At 42.4% G+C, this 22,881-nt stretch overlaps 3 protein-coding genes across 5 annotated transcripts in view; 2 read left to right on the top strand and 1 right to left on the bottom strand.

The window, feature by feature from the left end:
• The window catches only part of SPDYA (speedy/RINGO cell cycle regulator family member A), a 34,795-nt gene extending 33,708 nt beyond the window's left edge, over nucleotides 1–1,087 (top strand). The window contains exon 6 of one of the 2 annotated variants that reach the window (XM_001102756.5): nucleotides 344–1,087. In XM_001102756.5, coding sequence (XP_001102756.1) covers nucleotides 344–435 — 92 coding nt within the window. In that variant the 3' untranslated portion in view covers nucleotides 436–1,087. The remainder of the gene's footprint in view (nucleotides 1–343) is intronic. The other variant, XM_015112005.3, reaches the window with a different exon arrangement.
• WDR43 (WD repeat domain 43) overlaps nucleotides 1–22,881 on the top strand; it is a 259,278-nt gene that overhangs the window by 156,263 nt on the left and 80,134 nt on the right. The gene's annotated exons all lie outside the window — the stretch shown is intronic.
• Nucleotides 316–22,041, bottom strand: TRMT61B (tRNA methyltransferase 61B). 2 transcript variants are annotated; one of them, XM_001102586.5, is made up of 7 exons: nucleotides 21,335–22,041; nucleotides 16,740–16,842; nucleotides 12,519–12,709; nucleotides 3,196–3,287; nucleotides 1,567–1,793; nucleotides 817–894; nucleotides 316–731 (listed from the first exon to the last, which is right to left on the bottom strand). In XM_001102586.5, the coding sequence occupies exons 1-7, from the start codon at nucleotides 22,031–22,033 to the stop codon at nucleotides 670–672; spliced, it is 1,452 nt and encodes a 483-aa protein (XP_001102586.2). In that variant the 5' UTR covers nucleotides 22,034–22,041; the 3' UTR covers nucleotides 316–669. The 2 variants fall into 2 exon arrangements, with proteins under 2 accessions (XP_001102586.2, XP_014967490.2); XM_015112004.3 differs by lacking the exon at nucleotides 16,740–16,842 and having other exon boundaries at nucleotides 21,418–22,041.

The following is a 22,881-nucleotide window of genomic DNA, read 5'->3' as shown; positions in this document are numbered from 1 at the left end:
AGGCTAGTCTCGAACTCCTGACCTCAGGTGATCTGCCTGCCTTGGCCTCCCAAAGGTGTGAGCCACTGTGCCCGGCCCCTAAACATTTAATTTACATAGTAACACTGAACAATTCTGATGTTCTTTCAAGCTGGTTAAAAAGATTCTGAGGGGGATAAAAGAGATTCAAGAGCTGTTACATATTTTGTTATAATTTTTAAGGTGATTATATCATTCTTAAGTTTCCCCCCATTATTTACTGTAACCCAGACTATTATTTTTTAAGACATATACAACTCATGATAAGATGTATTTAAAATGGACAGATACATAAAGTTTATCTTAAAATGCAATTTTATTTCAGTAGTCAATGACCATCAATCAAATAAAGGAAAGAAAACTAATTTCTTGAAGAAAGACAAATCTATGGAGTGGTTCACAGGAAGCGAAGAATGAGATGGTCCAACTAAACCAATTTGGAATCATTAACTACAAAATGTCAAACTAACTGCAAGACAAGTGTCAAAATGGGACGTTTAAGCAGTTTTGCCATGTTATACATCTTTATTTTGTTATTTTCAAAATTATATGTAAAAGTTATATAAGTCACAGTAATAGCTAAAAATGCCAATCTATGAAAGTAGTGATTTTCAATATAAAGTTCTATTTTGATATTTTTCCATCTTCAAGTCAGTTGCTGTCATCTGGAGTACTCAGTTGTGGTTTGATCTTCCTCAACTTGACAAGAAAAGCTAATTTAAGAGAAGAAAAACATAAAGTCATTATATTAATTAGAAGAAAAAACACCATTTAATGTGTTCTGAAAACATTACTCACCTGTATGACCATGTTGCCAGTGTACTGGTCTAGCAACGTAGGGAAATGATCCATATGGAAAATCAGAATGTGATTCTTCTGTTGTAAAAAATATATGTACTATAAGCTACATAAAATATTTTCTAATTTTTTCACAAAACTGTTAAAATATGAGTTACTCTAAGTTTTTTCTCTTTTTTTCCTTGTATTTGTTTTAGAGCTACTCTGCCAGTTATTATACAGAAATGATTTGTCAATGATTATATAATAAACATATGATTTTATAACCAAATGGATAAGCCCATATCATAAATCAATGGATACTTGAAAACTTGTTCATGGCCTAAATAATGTGCATATATGACAAAGATCTAAACTCAGTTCTTTCAAGAATTCCAGCAGCATCTTAGAAGTTGCTTTTTGGAATATTAGCTATTTGCCTATCAGGTTCCATTAAATTCATTCTGTTCAGTAATAATCAGTGATCTAAATATAAAACAACCGTAATATACTTAAATTATTTCACAAACCAAGCTCCTTGTGACAAGTAAAATATGAAGATTATAAAAAGCTCAATTCTTCAAAGATATCGGAGTTTTATGTAAAAGGCAGGAAAAGTAATTATTCTGTGCCTTATACATCTTAGCAAAATATCACACTTCAATTTCTATAGAAAATTGCTGAGGAATATTTTTATAATCTTTTGGTCAGTATACTCAGGAACTCATTCTCCATTTATTACTACATGCATAAAGTAAAACTGAAGCTCACCACGGTCATCCTCTTGAAACAGCTCATCTTCAACTCCAGTTTTCTTTTGAGAATCTAGTTGTACATCTATGTTGATTTTAGGTTCTACTTTTTGAGCTAAAATTCCAGTTTTCCGTTTTGCAAGGCAAACCAACCAATCTTTGACAGTGACCTCGCTTATCTTTTCACATGAAAGAGCAAGTTCACAGATGCGAATTCCATCTAAAAGTTCGATAATCTGTGTGATGCTTTCAGAAAAGTGAAAAATGTACATTTCTACTAAAATAATAACATTCTATTTATTTAAGTTCCCTATACCTCTTGCCCACATTTAAATACTATAGTTAAATTAAGGCAGGAGAGGGTTTAAATATTCAAGTTAGGAAGCATAAAAAGTACTTTCACAAAATTCTAAGTAAACAAACACAGAGACCATAATTTAACATTACTGTTCACATTATACTTTTAAAAAGTTTCTTCCAGATTGTCAGAAGAAAATGCGCATCTTATATTACTATTTATGTAAAAAATGATTTAAACAGTAATATAGGGCTGGGCGTGGGTCATGCCTGTAATCCCAGCACTTTGGGAGGCTGAAGCGGACGATCGCTTGAGGTCAAGCGTTCCAGACCAGCCTGGCCAACATGGTGAAACCCTGTCTCCACTAAAAACACAAAAATTAGCCGGGTGTGGTGGTACACACCCATAATCCCAGCTACTTGGGAGGCTGAGGCAGGAGAATCACTTGAACCTGGGAGGTGGAGGTTGCAGCGAGCTGAGATCACAACACTGCACTCCAGCCTGGGTGACAAAGCGAGACTCTGTCTCAAAAAAACAAAACAAAACAAAAAAAGGTTAAAAAAAAAAACTGGCCAGGCGCGGTGGCTCACGCCTGTAATCCCAGCACTTTGGGAGGCCGAGGCAGGTGGATCACAAGGTCAAGAGATTGAGACCATCCTGGCTAACATGGTGAAACCCCATCTCTACTAAAAAAGAAAAAATTAGCTGGGCGTGGTGGTGGGCGCCTGTAGTCCCAGCTACTTGGGTGGCTGAGGCAGGAGAATAGAGTGAACCCGGGAGGCGGAGCTTGCAATAAGCCGAGATTGCACTACTGCACTCCAGCCTGGGCAACAGAGCAGACTCCGTCTCAAAAAATAATAAATAAATAAATAAATAAATACTAAATAAATATACAATATAAATGAACTTGGGACTTGTCATTTTAAAACAGTTGTATAAAATGTCATGTACACTTTATTCAGTTACAAAATGAATATTTTGGCTGTGCGTGGTGGCTCATGCCTGTAATCCCAGCACTTTGGGAGACCAGACGAGCACATCACCTGAGGTCAGGAGTTCAAGACCAGCCTGGCCAACATGGTGAAACCCCTTCTCTACTAAAAATAGAAAAAATTAGCTGGGCGTGGTGGTGGGTGCCTGTAATCCCAGCTACTTGGGAGGCTGAGGCAGGATAATTGCTTGAACCAGGGAGGTGGAGGTTGCAGTGAGCCAAGATCATACCACTGCACTCCAGCCTGGGTGACAGAATGAGACTCTGTGTCAAAAAAAAAAAAATTTTTTTTAGTTTGGAACTTAAGCAAAAGTGCACTTAAAAGTCACATTACAAAGAAAAACAGTTCTATTACTCACTTTGCTAGATATACAGCACATACACCACCATGCTTAAGACGTGGGTAAAAAACAGGCAAAGTAATATGAGGGTTTAACATATCCAAAGCTACCTGTGTAGGGGGAAAAGAGAACTGCATCAGTCTGATTCCGTTTAAATAAAGCGTAAGTTTTCTTATTGTGGTGAAATGATACAGCAATCACTCAAGGTATTTCATTTTTTAGAAGGTAGTATTATTAACTATCATTTTACTTCTCCCAAAAGGGTATGTTAATTATTATACAGTTGGGCAAGGTGGCTCCTGCCTGTAATCCCAACACTTTGGGAAGCTGAGTCAAGAGGATCCATTTGAGGCCGAGTTTGAGACCAGCCCAGACAACACAGCGAGACTCTGACTCTATTGAGAAAAAAAAAAAGAGTGGCTGGATGCAGAGGCCCAAGCCCGTAGTCCCAGCTACTCAGGAAGCTGAGATGGGAGGGTCACTGGAGCTTAGGAGTTCGAGGCTGTAGCGACCTATGACTTTGCCATCATACTCCACCCTGGGCAAGAGTGAGATCCTGTCTCAGGGAAGAAAAAATAATTTGTCATAGTACTTGATGATACTGAAAAATCATAATGATATGTCTTGTACTTGGCACATTAATATGGAAATACTGATTTGGCTATGTATGTATATATGAATATAACCAAAGATTCCTGTATGCCTGTATTATCAATATTGCCAAGTGTAAAACACGCCATTACAACATAAAACATTTAAACATTTGAGACAATGTGAATTTCTTTTTTTTTTTTTTTGAGACAGGGTCTCGCTCTGTTGACCAGGCTGGAGTACAGTGGCACGATGTCACCTCACTGCAACTTCCACCTCCTGAGCTCAAGCAACCCTCCCACCTCAGCCTCCCAAGTGGCTGAGATGACAGGCAGGCACCACCATTCTCAGTTAATTTTTTGTATCTTATGTAGATACAGGGTTTTGCCATGTTGCCCAGGCTCGTTTTGAACTCCTGGATTCAAGCGATCTGCCCGCCTCGGCCTTCCAAAATGCTGGGATTATAGATGTGAACCACTGCACCTGGCTGACATTGTAAATTTCTATTGCCAAAACTTATAAATCTAAATGCTTTATTTCAGCTTTGGCAACAGAAATTCACACTGTTGACCAGAGGCAGTGGCTCACGCCTATAATCCCAGCACTTTTGGGAGACTGAGGTGGGTGGATCACCTGAGGTCAGGAATTTGAGACCAGCCTGGCTAACGTGGCGAAACCCTGTCTCTACTAAAAATACAAAAATTAGCCAGGTATGGTGGTGCACACCTATAGTCCCAGCTACTGGGAAAGCTGAGGCAGGAGAACTGCTTGAACCTGGGAGGTGGAGGTTGCAGTGAGCCAAGATTAAACCACTGCACTCTAGCCTGGGTGACAGAGTGAGATTGTCTCAAAAAAAAAAAAAAAAAAAAAAGAATCATATCCCTTATTTCCTCTTTACTCTTCTTTCAATTTCAATTGCAGTGTACACGGCTGTAGTCACAGAAGATGCCAATAAGTACAAAAGATAAGTGAAAATTTTTCAAATAAAAAATTAATTAAAAACAAAAAAAAAATCTGGTCAAAATAGAAAATAAAGTAACATTTACTGTCGTATGAACTCCAGAAAGCTTGGAGTTATGCTGGCATATCTATTTACTAAATGAGAAAATATTAGTTTATGTGTTTTTTAAAAACAGTACTAATCGGTCAAGGGACATCTTATTAATTCACCAAATATTTATTAAGCACTCTCTACATGACAAACATTTTTCTCTAAGTGGTAAGGATATAGTTGGAACTTATAGTCTGTTTCATGGGATCTAATGAAGGGGTAGACATTAAACAAAAATTAAAAAAATATAAATAAATAGGACAGAGGGTGGTGAGTGACATGAAGAAAAACAGTTATAAAGCAGAATAGGCATGGTAACTCACGCCTGTAATCCCAGCACTTCGGGAAGCCAAGGCAGGAGGACTGCTTGAGCCCAGGAGTTCCAGACCAGCGTGGGCAATACAGTGAGACCCCACATTTATAAAAATAAAAAAATTGGCTGGGTGCGGTGGCTCACGCCTGGAATTCCAGCACTTTGGGAGGCCGAGGCGGGTGGATCACCTGAGGTCAGGAGTTCAAGACCAGCCAGGCCAACGTGGTGATACCCCATCTCTACTAAAAATACAAAAATTAGCCAGGTGCAGTGGCGCACACCTGTAATCCCAGCTACTTAGGAGGCTGAGGCAGGAGAATAGCTTGAACCCGGGAGGTTCAAGTGAGCAGAGATCATGCCACTGCACTCCAGCCTGGGCGACAGAGTGAGACTCGTCTCAAGAAAAAAAACTGCCAGGCGTGGTGGTGTGTACCTGTGGTTCCAGCTACTTGGGAGGCTGAGGAGGGAGGATCACTTGGGCTTGAGAAATCAAGGCTGCAGTGAGCTGTGATTGTGTCACTGCACTCCAGCCTGGGTGACAGGGTGAGACCCTATCTCAAAACAAACAAAACAAGCAGAGTAAGAGGGAAAGAAAGTGACAGGTTAGGGAAAGGAGGTGTCATTTTATACACAAGCTGGTCAGTGAAGAGATCTGAAGAAAATAAAATTAAGTTTAACCCATGGAAATGTAGGGAAGAAGTGAGCTCCTGGTGGAGGGAACAGCAAATATTTAATACAAACACTCTGAGGTAGTAGGCTACTTGGAAAGTCTGTTGAGGCTACTGTCACTGCAGTGGAGATAAAAGGGGGGAAGTGTAAGAGATGACATCGAAGGTGGTGGACACAGATTACATAGAATCACGCAGTCTTTAGCTTTACTTCTCAATTGAGAAGCCACTGGAGAATTTTAAAGAATGACCGATCTGAACTTTTTAAAAAAACTTTTTGTGTGTGTGGTAAAATCAACATTGCCATTTTAAGTGTACAATTCACTGTCATTAAGTATACTCTGACTCACTTTAAAATCTACATGCAGAAAACACTGAGAATGCAAGGAAAGATGACGGTGGCTTGTAATAGCAAAGAGCAGTTGGTGTGGTAAGAAGTGGTATATATTTTGAAGACAGAGCCAATTGGAATTAGGATTAGGATTGGCAGTAGGATGTGAGAAAAGGAAGACTGAATTCAAAGTTTTCAGCCTAAGCCACTGAAAGAATGGAGATGTCATTTACTAATGAGGAAAATGATCAAGATTATGGGAGAGCAAGCTTGGGGGAAATAAGAATTCAGGTTTGGATATGTATTTAAGATGCCTATTAAATATCCAAGTCGAGGCCAGGCATGGTGGCTCATGCCTGCAATCCAAGCAGTTTGGGAGACCGAGGCGGTTGGATCACCTGAGGTCAGGAATTCGAGACCAACCTGGCTGACATGACAAAACCCTGTCTCTACTGAAAATACAAAAAAAATAGCTGGGCATGGTGGTGGGCGCCTGTAGTCCCAGCTACACAGAGGGCTGAGACAGCAGAAATGCTTGAACCCAGGAGGCAGAGACTGCAGTGAGCCGAGATCATGCCATTGCACTCCAGCCTGGGCAACAGAGTGAGACTCCATCTCAAATAAATAAATAAATAAATAAATAAATATCCAAGTGAAGATTTCAATGACAATCAAGGGTCAACATGATGACATACATGGGCTTTTAGACTGTAGTTTTACTATGTTATTGACAAGGACCAAAGTCAGATAACCAAAAAAACTGCAAATCCTCTTGAATGCTCAATTCTCAGTTAACAGCATTTATCCAGTTACTCAAACCAGAAACTTAGAGTCATCATTGTCTTTTTTCAAAGCCTAATCAAGAAGCCATCATTTTCTTCACCTGGAATTCTCTTTTGAGACTCTGGGGTTTTGGTGCTTCTGTTTGAATTAAAGTCTCACAAATCTACCTCCAGTGTTTCTCAAATTAATCCCACCGACATTGACTTAGGTCAAGACCTCATCATATCTTGTTGAAATATTATAATACCTTTCTGCATAGACTCCCAACCTCCATTCTTTCTCCAGAATTATTCTAAAACAGAAATCTAGACAGTCTGCTCTCCTACTTACAAGATAATGTCCATACTATCCAGCTTGATAAACATACAACTTTCTTTATTATCTAGCCCCTCATGACTGCATTTACAGCCTCATCTCCTCCTACCAAGTTCTACAGCCATGGTGTTTTATACTTCTGAGTCTTTTTAGTAACTGTTTATGTGTCCATTTCATTTCATCTTATTTAATTAATTATTATTATTTTTTTTTGAGATGGAGTCTTGCCCTGTTGCCCAGGTTGGGGTGCAATGGTGCGATCTTTGCTCACTGCAACCTCCGCCTCCCAGGTTCCAGAGATTCTCCTGCCTCAGCCTCCCGAGTAGCTGGGATTACAGGTGTGTACCACCACGCAAAACTAATTTTTTTTTTTAATCTTTAGTAGAGACAGGGTTTCACCATGTTGGCCAGGCTGGTCTCGAACTCCTGACCTCATGATCCACTCGCCTCAGCCTTCCAAAGTGCTGGGATTACAGGCGTAAGTCACTGCACCCGGCCAGTTTAATTTAATTTTTGAGACAGAGTCTTGCTCTGTCACCTAGGCTAGAGTGCAGTGGTGCAATCTCAGCTCACTGCAGCCTCTGCCTCCTGGGTTCCAGCGATCCTCCTATCTCAGCCTCCCAAGCAGCTGGGATTACTGGCATGCACCACCACCACACCCAGCTAATTTTCATACTTTTAGTAGAGATGGGGTTTCACTATATTGGTCAGGCTGGTCTCAAACGCCTGACCTCAAGTGATCCACCCGTCTCAGCCTCCCAAAGTGCTGGGATTACCGCCATGAGCCATCATGCCTGGCCGACAGCTATTATTTTTTAATTTTTAAATATTTCTTATTCATTTTTTGTTTTTGAAAGCTCTTTTGAATGCATAATTTTTGTCTTAGCACAGCACATGGTACATGGCAGGTTCTTAATAAATGCTTATTGACTCCAGAAACAAAGTGGTTCAGAAATTCAGAGGCAGGTAATAATCCTCTGGCTAGATGAGGCAGGATATTTCACGCAAGAGATGACCTTTAAGCTTTGAAGGGAGAACAGAGTTTAAACAGGCAGAGAAAAGGGGAAAGGAAGAAAATCAAAATGATGAAAATCATAACTAACATTTATTCATTGCTTACTATGTACCAGGTACTTCACATGAATTTTCTTATTTAATCCTCAACAACTCTATGAAATAGGTACTATTATCATTACTGTTTAATACATGACGTGACTGAGGCATGGAAAGCTTCAGTGACTTACCCAAGGTTACGCTGGCGATTATGGAGCCTGGCGGTGGACCAACCTGAATGGACCCCAAACTTATCTCCCTCTATTCCTTTCCCTTCCTTTTCTCTCCTCAGAAACAGTCAGTGTCCAGAAGTTGGTAACATTCCCAAATTTTATACTTCTACAACATATGTAAATAGCTACAAACAATACATGTTGTGTAGTTTTAAATTTTCCATGTAGGTAGTCATTTCACATACTCTCTTATAATGCTTTTTCTACCAAACACCAAGTCTTTCAGATTTATTGATGTAGCTAGAGTACATTTATTGTTAGTGTTCCATTGTGTCCACCCCCTTTTGATGGTTAAGCTGTTCCCAAAATGTGTTAAATTCTTTTATTAGTCATGCTCTTTTTTCTGTTTTTCTTTATGGTTTAACACCTTTTTTATTCATTTAGCATCATTTTGGTTGGCATATATGGAGTCAGGTTACATAAAGGACTAGAGAAAGGAAGGTTCAGATCAGAGTCTGGACACCAGAAATCTTTGACTGAAAAGCTCTGGATTGTTTTTTCAGCAGGAGAATGACAGTATCAGAAATACATATATATACACATATACATATATATTTTTCTTTTTTGTTTTTTTGTTTTTTTTTTTTTTTGAGACAGAGTCTCGCTCTGTCACCCAGGCTGGAGTGCAGTGGCCGGATCTCAGCTCACTGCAAGCTCCGCCTCCCGGGTTCACGCCATTCTCCTGCCTCAGCCTCCTGAGTAGCTGGGACTACAGGCGCCCGCCACCTCGCCCGGCTAAGTTTTTGTATTTTTAGTAGAGACGGGGTTTCACTGTGTTAGCCAGGATGGTCTCGATCTCCTGACCTCGTGATCCGCCCGTCTCGGCCTCCCAAAGTGCTGGGATTACAGGCTTGAGCCACCGCGCCCGGCCCATATTTTTCTTTTTTGCTTTTTTGAGATAGAGTCTTGCTCTGTTGCCCAGGCTGGAGTGCAGTGGCGCAATCTTGGCTCACTGGAACCTCCACCTCCCAGGTTCAAGCGATTCTGCTGACTCAGCCTCCCAAGTAGCTGGGATTGTAGGCACCCACCACCATGCCTGGCTAATTTTTGTATTTTTCTTTCTTTGTTTTGTTTTGTTTGTTTGTTTGTTTGTTTTAGAATGGAGTTTCACTCTTGTTGCCCAGGCTGGAGTGCAATGACGCAATCTCAGCTCACCGCAACCTCCAACTCCCGAGTTCAAGCGCTTCTCCTGCCTAAGCCTTCTGAGTAGCTGGGATTACAGGCACAAGTCACCACGCCCAGCTCATTTTATTTGTATTTTTAGTAGAGATGGGGTTTCACCATATTGGCCAGGCTGGTCTCGAATTCCTGACCTCCCACATTGATCGGGCTGGTCTCAAACTTCCGACCTCAGGTGATCTGCCCGCCTCGGCCTTCCAAAGTGCTGGGATTACAGGCGTGAGCCACTGCTCCCGGCCTACATTTTGTATTTTTAGTTGAGACGGGGTTTTGCCATGTTGGCCAGGCTGGTCTCGAACTCCTGACCTCAGGTCTCCCAGAGTGCTGGAATTATAGGCGTGAGCCACTGCACCCAGCCCAGAAGTATATTTTAGGAAAATTATTCTAGAGATGAGGGGGATGGATTAGAAGAGGGAAGGCCCAGAAGGTGAGATGGCAGCTAGGAGAAGAATTAAGTAGACAAAGGGAGCAACAATTAAAAAAAAAAAAAAAAATAGTGGGAATGTGAAAACAAATTTGTTTGTTTGTTTGCTTATTTTGAGACAGACTCTTGCTCTGTCGCCCAGGCTTGAGTGCAGTGGTGCAACCTCAGCTCACTGCAACCTCCGCCTCCCGGGTTCAACCAATTCTCTTGTCTCAGCCTCCTGAGTAGCTGGGATTACAGGCAACCGCCATCACGCCTGGCTAATTTTTGTATTTTTAGTAGAGATGGGGTTTCACCATCTTGGCCAGGCTGGTCTCGAATTCCTGATCTCAGGAGATCCACCTGCCTCGGCCTCCCAAAGTGCTGGGATTACAGGCGTGAGCCACCGCACCCAGCCAGAAATTTACGTTTAACATACGCCTTTTGATCTTTGATCAAACATCAACCCTCAAGCAGTACTCTTACCAATGTACAATTTTTAGAAACATTCTTAAGAAAAGGAAATTATTCATGATCTAGCTTCTATTTAATAGTTCTGTACTTTGGGAGGCCAAGACGGGTGGATCACGAGGTCAGGAGATTGAGACCATCCTGGCTAACACGGTGAAACTCCGTCTCTTCTAAAAAATATAAAAAACTAGCTGGGCGAGGTGGCAGGCGCCTGTAGTCCCAGCTACTCGGGAGGCTGAGGCAGGAGAATGGCATAAACCTGGGAGGCGGAGCTTGCAGTGAGCTGAGATCCGGCCACTGCACTCCAGCCTGGGCGACAAAAAAAAAAAAAAAAAAGTTCTGTATTACAATTATTCATGAACACCAACTATAATTCTTTGGTCCTAACGGTATATAACTCTTCCCCAGCAGCTGACACCCTCCCACCGTCCTTCTCTATTCCCTCATATTGAGTAATCATCTGGCACTATTATTCAAGAGAGAGTCAGCTGAATAAATCTAAAAAGGAGTATTATTTTTAGATCAGGAATGGTTCAGCAGGTTTCTACAAAGCTTCAATGATATCGTTAAAATCCTTTGTTGTGTTTCATGCTCATCAAATGAAATTCTGATGACCTATTTAATCTCCCAGGTATTTTTGACATTCCTATGGATGACCTAAACAGAGCCCTTTCCCCCTTATTGAGCTGTAACAAGCAAGTCATAGATGAGAAAAATGAACTGAGGTCTTTCTGTACAGGAAGCTGTGCCACTAAAACTATAGGCTTTAGTTATATCAGAGCTAGAAGCCAGTGCTGATAAAAATCATTTTCACAGCCGGGCACAGTGGCTCATGCCTGTAATCCCAGCACTTTGGGAGACTGAGGCAGGCAGATCATCTAAGGTTAAGAGTTCGAGACCAGCCTGGCCAACATGGTGAAACCCCATCTCTACTAAAAATACAAAAATTAGCTGGGCATGGTGGCATGTGCCTGTAATCCCAGCTATTTGGGAGGCCGAGGCAGGAGAATTGCTTGAACCTGGGAGATGGAGGTTGCAGTGAGCTGAAACTGTACCACTGCACTCCACCCTGAGCAACAGAATGAGACTCTGTCTCCAAAAAAAAAAAAAAAAAAAAAAGATTTTCTCTCCTCTTTGAACTTTGCTTCATTTATCACCAAAATAGTCTATCCTTCCAGCAGCCAATTAAGGAAAGGAAGGAAGACTCCTAACCAGACCTCGGTTCATACTGTGAAGCTATGAACTGTGAAGTGGCATCACCAAGGATAGGGCAACTTACTCTGGAATTCTGAAACTCTTAAGCCAGCAAATACTTCCATGTCCCAGATCTCCACCATGTTTGATCACAGCTTAATGTATCCTCTCTTGTCATCTATCTTTTTACCTTCATCTTCTCTGCTTCTTTTCCCTAAGTCAACCTCCCAGTGTTTCTCTTCCTCACAATCTCTCTGCTCCACTTTCTGGAGCTTTGTTCATGATGAACACCTCTGTCCTCGACATCTCCAATGAACACACTCCTCTTGATATCCTGACTTTAACTGTCTAGTTGAAGATGCCTTCTGTCTATTCCTTGTCAAATGGAAGCTACTTATTCCCCCAAATCTCAAAATTCAGGGTAGGTGCTGGGTTCAATATGCTTCCAATGCTGCTTCCAAAGTACGATTTATCCTGGAAATGCTGAGGTTCATGATGCTTGACTAGTCTTTGGTCCTAGTTTTCAGTCATCATTCCACATTCAATGACAACTTCAGCACCCAACTCGGTAACTCAGGATGTCTCTGCCCAAAATCCCACCATGAGATTAAAAGGCATGAAACAAAAATATTCTTTCCATCCCTAGAGATAGACATGAAGCAAATGAAGGAAGACCCTTGCCCATGCAAAAGAAGCCTGACGCCTATCTTCTCTGTAGTCAAAGGAGTAACACAGGACCCATGTTAGAAAACTTACTGCGTCAAATGTTAAAGCTTTTATGTCTTCGGTTGCTCCTGAAATATCCTTATGAATAAAATCCACATTGTCTGGCCACTCTTCTACATGACTTAATTTCCATGAATCACGCCAGTGTTTGTAATTCTTCTTAGCCAGATCATGGTGGTCTTTTCGTACCTCAAAACTTATGACTCGTCCTTGTGATCCAACTTAAGTAAAAAATAATTTGATATTTCACAATGTTAATCAGTTTATTAAAAAGTGTCAAAAACGTATTTGCAAAGGTACTACATGTATGTGAAAAAAAAAATTGAAATAGTTCAATGTTACAAGTCTTCCTCTCATCCCTGATCCCCAATTAATCTCCCTCCCTCTTCAGAGGCAACCACATCACCAGCTATTTACCTTTCCCGTGATAGTCACTGCCTATACAAGCATGCAAGTATCTATCTGTTTTTAACACACAATGTGGTGTATTATACACATTGTCCTGTACCTTCCTTCTTACTTACCGACAATGTCATTTCAGTGATTCTAGATGTACTGCATTCTTTTTTAAAAAATTGCATTCTTTTTAACAGCCATTATATTCCAGTGTATGGCTATGATGAACATTTAGCTTGTTTCTAGTCATATGCTAATACAAACAATATGGCAATGAAAATTCTTACACCTACGTCTTTGTATCAAGCCAGTATATCTCTATAGGATAAAGTCCTAAAAATGGAATTGCTGGCTCAAGGGTCATATGAATTTATTCACATAATATTACATTGTCCTTCACATAAGTGGTGTCAACTTATATGCCAACCAGCAATGTATTAGAATACCTATATCTCAGGCCGGGCACAGTGGCTCATGCCTGTAATCCCAGCACTTTGGGAGGCCAAGGCGGGTGGATCACGAGGTCAGGTGATCAAGACCATCCTGGCTAACACGGTGAACCCCGTCTCTACTAAAAAATACAAAAAACTAGCCGGGCGAGGTGGTGGGCGCCTGTAGTCCCAGCTACTCGGGAGGCTGAGGCAGGAGAATGACGTAAACCCGGGAGGCGGAGCTTGCAGTGAGCTGAGATCCGGCCACTGCACTCCAGCCTGGGCGACAAAGCGAGACTCCGTCTCAAAAAAAAAAAAAAAAAAAATACAAAAAACTAGCCGGGCGAGGTGGCGGGCGCCTGTAGTCCCAGCTACACAGGAGGCTGAGGCAGGAGAATGGCGTAAACCCGCGAGGCGGAGCTTGCAGTGAGCTGAGATCCGGCCACTGCACTCCAGCCCGGGCGACAGAGCGAGACTCCGTCTCAAAAAAAAAAAAAAAAAAAAAAAAAAAAAATTGGCCTGCATGGTGGCACATGCCTGTAGTCCCAGCTACTCAGGAGGCAGAAGGACGGCATGAACCCGGGAGGCGGAGGTTGCAGTGAGCCCAGATGCGACACTGCACTCCAGCCTGGGCAACAGTGCATGACTGCATCTCAAAAAAAACAAACCTGTATCTCCATACTCTCCCTGAAAGTTTTTGAACTTTTTATCTGTGTCAATCTAAAAAATGAATAGAGTTTATCATTTTTAATGTAGATTTTTGAGTTTTTTTTTTTTTTTTTTGAGACAGGGTCTCACTCTGTCACCTAGGTTGGAGTGCAGTGGTGCAATCATGGCTTACTGCACCCCCCACCTCCCAGGCCCAAGCAATCCTCCCACCTCAGCCTCCTGAACAGCTGGGATGACAGATGTGTGCCACCACACCCAGCTAATTTTTTGTATTTTTGGTAGAGACGAGGCTTTGCCATTTTGCCCGAGCTGGTCTCAAACTCATGAGCTCAAGCAATCTGCCTGCCTCGGCCTCCCAAAGTGCTGGGATTACAGATGTGAACCATGACGCTCAGCCTTTTAATGTAGTTTTAACTTGCATTTCTTTTACTATGGATGAGGTTGAGTCTTTCACATATTTAAAAGGTATTTGTGGCCTGATACAGTGGCTCGCCAAGGTAATCCCAGCACTTTGGTAGGGCAAGGCAGGCAGATCACTTGAGGTCAGGAGTTTGAGACCCGCCTGGCCAACATGGTGAAACCCTGTCTCTACCAAAAAAACAAACAAACAAAAGGTATATATATTTGTGTGTGTGTGTGTATGTCTGTGTGTGAAGAACTTTTAAACTAATTAGCACGGTAATACTGCAATTCCAGACAGGAGTACTACATTTTAACTTAAGGCAATTAACTTTCCACCCACCTCTATCTGAAGCGATTTGATACCATTTGGAGATTATCCCAGATCAATCAGTTTACAGTTTACTAAAGAAGTTTAAATTCCAAGGTATCTTTTGAAATGTAACTCCAACTGCAAGTTATGAGGTTCTCAGGAGATAAAAATTAATGTTAATAGTAATATAAGCTGGGTGTGGTGCCCCATGCCTGTAATCCCAGCACTTTGGGAGGCTTAGGCAAGATTGCTTGAGGCCAGGAGTTTAAGACCAGCCTGGGCAACAGTGAGACCCAGTCTCTACAAAAAATTTTAAAAATTAGCCAGCTTTGGAGGTATGTGCCTATTGTCCCAGCTACTTGGGAGCCTGGGACAGGAAGATCACTTGAGCTCCGAGGGTCAATGCTGGAGTGAGCCACGATCATACCACTGCATTCCAGCCTGGGGAACAGCCTCAAAAAAAAAAAAAAAAAAAAAAAGGTAATATAAACTAAACAACTGGAAAAGAAATTATGGAGAAAAATACCCATAACATAGGTAAATAGCAATAATTTCTTGCACATTTATAGTTTAGGATTATTCAAGCCATGACACTCCTCTGATACTATATATTTTAGAAATAAAGGCATTTATCCGTTCTCACCAGTTTTTATGAATCCACTTTGTCAAATGAAACCATGCAGTTAGGAATTTGTCATAGATTATGAGAAAATGACTGCCTTTAACTATGTACAGAAAAGTCAAACAAAAGATTGAGGAGCCCAGAATGAATTTACTGGGTTAATATAATCTAGATAATATTCATATGTGAAGACATTAGGTCAAAGAACAAAAGGTGTGAGTTTAATTTCAGCATATTTCTGTCTGTAATCTTTATAAAATCTACTCAAAGAAAGTACTGTGACTATTCAACAGTTTATCATTATGTAGGGAAGAGAACACTGTACAGACAGTCAGACCACCCAAAACAACCCTGACACTCAGAGAAATTAGGTAGGCAAAGGGGTACTAATCAACTAGCATAAAAGTAACCAGAAATTAAGTGGTAGGAACATGAAAAAATGTATGTTTAATATACACCTCTTGATTTTTGATCAGACACCCACCTTCAAGCAGTACTTTTATCAACTGACAATTTTTAGAGACTTTCTGGAAAAAAAAGAGATAATTCTTCATAATGTAGCTTTTTACTTAACAGCTCTGTACTATGATTAATTTCTTTATGAACACCTACTATAATTCTTTGGTCCTAACGATGTCTAACTCTCCCCCCAGCAGCTGACAACCTCCTTCCATATTCCCTCAGGCTAAGTATTCATCTGGCACTATTATTCAACAATAACATGACAAGTACACAAGGAGGTTCCGAGCAGCACTATTTATAATATCCAACTCAAATGTCTATCAACAGTAAATGGGTAAATTGTGAAGAGAGTACTATACAGCAACTAAAATGAAAGAACTACTGCTGTATGCAATGAGTGAATCTCACAAACATAATGATGAACAAGAGTAGCCAGATACAAAGGAGTACATACTGTATGATTCCATTTATATAAGTTCAAAGGAGGCAAAACTAATCAGTGGTGATAAAAGTCACAATAGTGGTTTCCTTTGGTGATGATAAGGACTGGGAGGGGACATGAGGAGGCATCTGTGGGGCAGAGACACTCCTTACCTTGATCTGGGGAATAAGTACGAGTGGTCACTATACAAAGATTCGCTGAGGTATACACTTGCGATCTGCACACTTGTCTGTAGCTATGTTATATTCCAATAAAACGTATACTTAAGAAAAAAGCAGCAGCATTAGAGAGCATGAAGGAAACAAGACAAAGCAAAGAAAATGGAGGGAGGATCAGAAAGAGACTGACTGGAATAAATGTACAAAATGGAAAGAAAAATAGGTGCTCACATTCAGATTCTAGGAGAATGCTACCTCAATGTTAGGTATTTTCCCAAATATCCTCATAACTTTCTGTTATTATGAACAAATTGAACGTTTTCTTTGTTACCGAGATCCAGCTCAGTCCAATCTCTTACCTGCTTTGGATAAAAATAAGCTCATTCCACCAGAGCCTGAGCCAGCTTCCAAAACAGTATCACCTGGGCTGATATCCATCATCAAGAGAATCATACTAATATCCTATGATTGAAAACAGTATGGGTGACTCAGCGACCAATAAATATGTACTAAGCGCCTAGTCTTATCTTACACTGTCGAGTATGGAGAAGGGAGTGAAAAAACGAATCAGACTCTGGACCTGCCTACAGGCACTCTGCCTACAGAGTTTATATTTCACTTGATGAAATAAGAGAGATCCAAGAATCAGTTAACAAATAAGGCAACACTTCAGAATAATACCAAAATTACAGACAATATAAGTTCTTAGAACAGCAGGATGGCCTAGTTTAAAGACAAAGAGTAGACAATTTATGGGAACAATCACAAGGTAAAAACAGCTTTAAACAAAGCAGAGGTAGAATAAATACAGTTTGTTATCTCAGGAGAGATACGCAGAGAACTAAATGCCAGTATGAGGCATTAGAACTCGGCCTGATAAGCAACCAGGGTGTGTCACCAAGGTGATATAAATGGCATTTTATGAGGATTAATCTGGCAGAAGAATACAGGATCTACTGGAGAAAAATCAAGAGGCAGGAAGACCAGTTAGGAATTTACTATATAATCTCTGCATAAAATGATGAACTTCTTTTTTTTTTGGAGACGAAGTCTCGCTCTTGTCCCCCAGGCTGGAGTACGATGGCGTGATCTTGGCTCACTGCAACCTCCCGGGTTCAAGCGATTCTCCTGCCTCAGCCTCCCGAACAGCTGGGATTACAGGTGCCTGCCACCATGCCCGGCTAATTTTTGTATTTTTAGTAGAGACGGGGTTTCCCCATGTTGGCCAGGCTGGTCTTGAACTCCTGACCTCGGGTGATCCGCTCGCCTTGGCCTCCCAAAGTGCTGGGATTACTGGCGTAAACCACCCTGCCCAGCCCAAAATGATGAACTTATTTATTTTTTTTGGGACAGAGTCTCGCTCTGTCACCCAGGCTGGAGTGCAGTGGTGCAATCTCGGCTCACAGTAACCTCCGCCTCCTGGGTTCAAGCGATTCTCCTGCCTCAGCCTTCCAAATAGCTAGGATTACAGGCACCTGCCACCATGCCCAGCTAATTTTTTATATTTTTAGGAGAGATGGGGTTTCACCATGTTGGCCAGGCTGGTCTCAAACTCCTGATTTCAGGTGATCTGCCGGCCTCAGCCTTCCAAAGTGCTGGGATTACAGTCGTGAGCCAACGTGCCCGACCAAATGATGAGCTTCTCATTTAGAATTAAGATACTGTGTAACAGTGGTCCCCAACCTTTTGGGCACCAGGGACCCATTTCGTGGAAGACAATTTTTCTACAGATTGGGGAGAGGGTGATGGTTTTGGGATGAAACTGTTCCACCTCAGATTATCAGGCATTAGTCAGTCTCTTATAAGGGGCATGCAACCTACATCTGGCGCATGCGCAGTTCACAGGAGTTTGCACTCCTATGAGAATCTAATGCCATGGCTGAGCTGACAAGAGATGGAGCTCAGGCAGTAATGCTCACTACCACCGCTAACCTGCTGTGTGGTCTGGTTCCCTGTTACAGGCCATGCACTGGTACCAGTCCTCAGCCTGGGGGTAGGGGAGCTCTGCTATATAAGGAAAAAAAGGGACTATGCTAGAAATAGATTGGAGGACCCATTTGCCAAACATATAATTGGAATTGTTTTTGTTAACACAACACGAATGTTATGGATGACATTAATAAAAACTGGTTTTTTTTTAAATTTATTAAACAAATTTTTTTGGTGAAAGGGTCTCACCCTGTCGCTCAGACTGGAGTGTAGTAGTGCAACAGTAGCTCACTGCAGCCTCGAACTTCTGGGCTCAAGCCATCCTCCCACCTCAGCCTCCAAAGTAGCTGGGACCACAGGCATGTACCACCATGCCCAACTAATTTTTTTCTATTTTTTATAAAGATGGGGTCCTGCTAGGTTGGCCAGGTTAGCCTTGACCCTAGCCTCCAGGAGTCCTACTGCCTTGGCCTCACAAAGCACTGAGATTACAGGTGCGAGTGACTGCACCTGCCCCCTCACCTTTTTTTTGAGACAGGGTCTTACACTGTTCCCTAGGCTGGAGTGCAGTGGCAAGATCATGGCTCACTGCAGCCTCAAACTCCTGGGCTCAAGCCATCCTCCCATTTCAGCCTCCTGTGTAGCTGGGATCACAAGTGTGTGCCATCATACCTGGCTAATTTTTTATTTTTTGTAGAGACAAGGTCTCCCTGTGTTGCCCTAACTGGTCTCAAACTTCCGGGCTCAAATGATCCTCCTGCCTCAGCCTCCCAAAATACTGAGATTACAAGCGTGAGCCACCGCATTCGGCCTCCAGTCATACTTTTTAATACTAAGATGGAATTATGTAATTCTTACAGGGAGATCAGTTTTTAAACAACAGTGGAGGTATTCCCTCAAGCATTTTGAAGTTGTAAAAGTTGAAGTTAAACTATCTCCAGCTACTACTTGGAAGCTATAAAGAGAAGTCAACACCTAACAAATTTAGTACTTAAATTCCTCCTTAGAGTAGAACAATGTGACTTATATCTGTAACAAATGGAAAGGCAGAAAGTACACTAAGGATGCCTATTTATAACTTCATGAAATGTAACTAATCTTTCTTCATTTTGTCTAATGGGGAGAAAGGAGACATGGGGAAGCAAGATAAAATTACAAAAGTCTTTGGTTTTCTTCAAGAGCTTACGATACCATGGCCAGGAGCGGTCATTCTCACCTGTAATCCCGGCACCCTCAAGGGAGGATCCCTTGAGCCTAGAGAAGTTTGAGACCAGTCTGGGCAAGTTAGGGTGACCCCAACACTAAAAAAAAATTTTTTTTTGATTAGCTATAGTGGCATACACCTGTGGTCCCAGCTACTCAAGAGGTTGAGGTGTGAGAATTGTTGGAGCCCGGGAGGTTGAGGCTACAGTAAGAGGTGATTGAGCCACTGCACTCTAGCCTGGGTGATATAGCAAGACCCTGTCTTTAAAAAAAAAGCTTATTATACCTCAGTAGCCTAAGCTTCTGAGGAAAGTTTTCTTAGTCCCTGGGTAGACCGTTTAAAATACAGACTGGATTCCTACTCAGAAACTTCTAATGGTCCTTCACTACAAATGGAATAAAATACTCAAACCACACCCCATAGAGGGACCCTCATCTGACCCAGAGGCCACAACAGAAACTCTGCAGTATTCCTCCCTTTGCAAGAACAATTCTTATCCTAGATCTTTACAAGGCAAGCTCTTCCTTATTTAGGTTTCCTATCAAGTGTACCTCCTTGGAGACCATCTCTACTCACCTGACATAAAGTATGCTCGTACCCCAGGTCATCCCAATGTCATTGTTAATGTATTTGTCTTCATGACACTTAATACTACTGGAAATGACCTTATTCTTTCATTTACTTGTTTGTTCTTTGTCACCCCTTCTAGAATGTAAGGTCTATGTTGAGAGTGAGGACTGCAGTTCAACACTATACTTCCCTAAATAGTGCCTTGAGTATGTAAGGCAGTCAATCATTTGCTGAATAAATAATGAACGAATCCTGATCTGGAGAAAGGAGGAGTTGTGTTACACAGGAACATTCTACTCAAGGACTGTGACTGTGACTAAGGATTGAAATAATCTGCTAGCAATAGATGATTAGCATAAACTTCAAACTAGGGCTGGGCGCAGTGGCTCCCGCCTGTAATCCCAGCACTGGGAGGCAGAGGTGGGCGGATCACTTGAGGCCAGGAGTTGAAGACCAGCCTGGGCAAAAAGGTGAAACCCCTGCCGCCCCCCGCCCCGCCCCCGTCTCTACAAAAATTAGCCCGGGGTGGTGGCGCATGCCTGTAGTCCCAGGTACTCAGGGGGCTGTGGTGGGAGAATCGCTTGAACCTGGGAGGCAGAGGTTGCAGTGAGCCAAGATCGCAACATTTCACTCCAGCCTGAATGACACGGTGAGAACCTGTCTCAAAAAAAAAAAAAAAAACTGAAACTAGGCTTTAGGCAGTTAACTTTTTAATAAAGACGTCATTTTATGTTTGGTGTTGAATGTTAGCTATTTTAACATAAAACTCTATTTCTTCCCTAAAGGAAAAAGCACCGTAATGTATCTACTGTTGATAAAATATACTCTTGTAACATGATTATTAAATATTATTAAAATATCATCATAGTAGTACTAAAAATTTGTTCCCTAAGAGTTCAACATTCTCTTGAGTCCTGAAGTTGTAAACTTAAGAGTAATGGGGAACAAAATTAGTACTTACTATGTACCTAATGAGTTCACATCACCCTAACAGAAAGTTGAAATATTATCCACATTTTACAAAAAAGGGAATCGAGACTCCCAAGTTAAAATTAAAATCTGGGCGTTTCCTAATGCTAATTTTCATCATGATATGTAAAAGTTATATCCATTGGTTTATCTTAAAAGCCTGAGTACAATAAAAAATCCAAACGTTCTGAGATATGCTTTGAGTACATTAATCAGGACTGAGTACTGCATCTGTCTTTGCTCCTCCTGGAAACAATACACACCTTATCTCCATCACATTACCTTTGGGACTGTTACGGCAGTCCCTCTTTTCATCAATAATACATAGTCTTCCAATGCTGGCCTCCTCAGCGTGAACTGCTTACCCAAGGAACTCCTCAGTATCTGGCCGGGAAACTTGCCCACGATCTTGCTGAACGGGACTGCCCCCCAGCTACTATTTAAGAGTCCAACTTTGTTCAATCTAAATAATTTCTTAAATTGTGTTTCTCTCTTCTCAGTCTCAGCTAAAATCAGTTCCCCAACCTGAAAGGGTCTCTGTCTGGAAGTTGAACAAGAAGGGGAGACGTGAGGCTCTTCGATCTCGGTAGCAGACTGGGCCTGCGAGAGCATCGAAGGATCCTCGGATATCTGGTGTGCCGGACCGCACCGGCCCTGGTCTCCACTCGAGTCCTCGCGCTCTCGAGGGGATGACTCTTCCCGCGGAGTAGGCAGTCTGAGGTTTTCCAGTGACGAAAGACATCCGGTCCCAATGTCCGAGATGCTCAGAGGGAGAGATGGGCAAGACTCTGCTCCTGGGGCTTTCCTTTGTGCCGCCTCGTGCTCTCTTTCTCCGTCTCGCAGGTCTCTAGGCGAGGACCTGCAACACAGTGACTGAGCTCCTTCGAAGGGCTCTTGCCCTAGGCCGCGCAAGAATGAATTGGTACCGAGTCCCTGCCGCAGGCAGAGCAAGACAGGACCGCTGCACCTTGCCATCAGCATGGTGTTTCGCGCAGGCGCCGTCGCAGACGAGTGACGCAACCTAGCGCGACCCCTCCTTTCCCTGTCGCGCGCATGGCGCAGCAGCCCGACGGCGCCCGCGTCGGAGGGGGCGGTGCGCTAGGTCAAGCAGTGGCGCCGGAGCAGCGGCGTTCTGGTTGAGTAACCATCAAGGAGTATGTCCTTGCGCGCGGGCGCCCGTTTTCCTTTTCGGAATGTGGGTAAATAATTTACCGCTGGCCGGGCGCGGTGGCTCAAGCCTGTAATCCCAGCACTTTGGGAGGCCAAGGCGGGCGGATCACCTGAGGTCCGGAGTTCGAGACCAGTCTGACCAACTGGAGAAACCACGTCTCTACTAAAAATACAAAATTAGGCAGGCGTGGTGGCACATGCCTGTAATCCCAGCTACTAGAGAGGCCGAGGCAGGAGAATCGCGTGAACCTGGGAGGCAGAGGTTGCGGTGAGCCGAGATCGCGCAGTTGGACTCCAGCCCGGGCAACAAGGGGAAACTCCGTCTCAAAATAAATAAATAAATAAATAAATAAATAAATAAATAAATAAATAAATTTACCGCTAGCAGACGTCCTCCAGGTTCGCTGGCGGTCAGGAAGATTGAGACAAAACTTACAGCGCTGTGCAAACTGAAATGCCAGGCTTAGCACGCTAGTGTCTTGAACACGGACATCACCTAGTCACCCCCAAGATATACGTATGAGTAGAGCTAATCCGGAGATGCATTTGACAAACGGCGTGGGACGCTCCAGTTGCTGATTGGCTCTCCTTTCCCAGTTGACTGCGACATCTCCCAGCCCCAAGTCCCTTTTGAAGGGGCTGTGACAGCCTGCCGGTCC

Source organism: Macaca mulatta, chromosome 13, assembly GCF_049350105.2.
Source record: "Macaca mulatta isolate MMU2019108-1 chromosome 13, T2T-MMU8v2.0, whole genome shotgun sequence".
Taxonomy (NCBI): Eukaryota; Metazoa; Chordata; class Mammalia; order Primates; family Cercopithecidae; genus Macaca; species Macaca mulatta.
This window is presented reverse-complemented; position numbering and strand designations above follow the sequence as displayed.

What these genes read in the sequence shown, in the direction of transcription:
- TRMT61B (XM_001102586.5), bottom strand. Translation starts at nt 22,033, where the DNA reads ATGCTGATGGCAAGGTGCAGCGGTCCTGTCTTGCTCTGCCTGCGGCAG. An exon ending in GTTTCAAGAGGATGACCGTG is followed by an intron (nt 895 to 1,566) that starts GTGAGCTTCAGT and finishes TTTTTACAACAG; the next exon opens with AAGAATCACATTCTGATTTT. An exon ending in CTGGCAACATGGTCATACAG is followed by an intron (nt 732 to 816) that starts GTGAGTAATGTT and finishes CTCTTAAATTAG; the next exon opens with CTTTTCTTGTCAAGTTGAGG.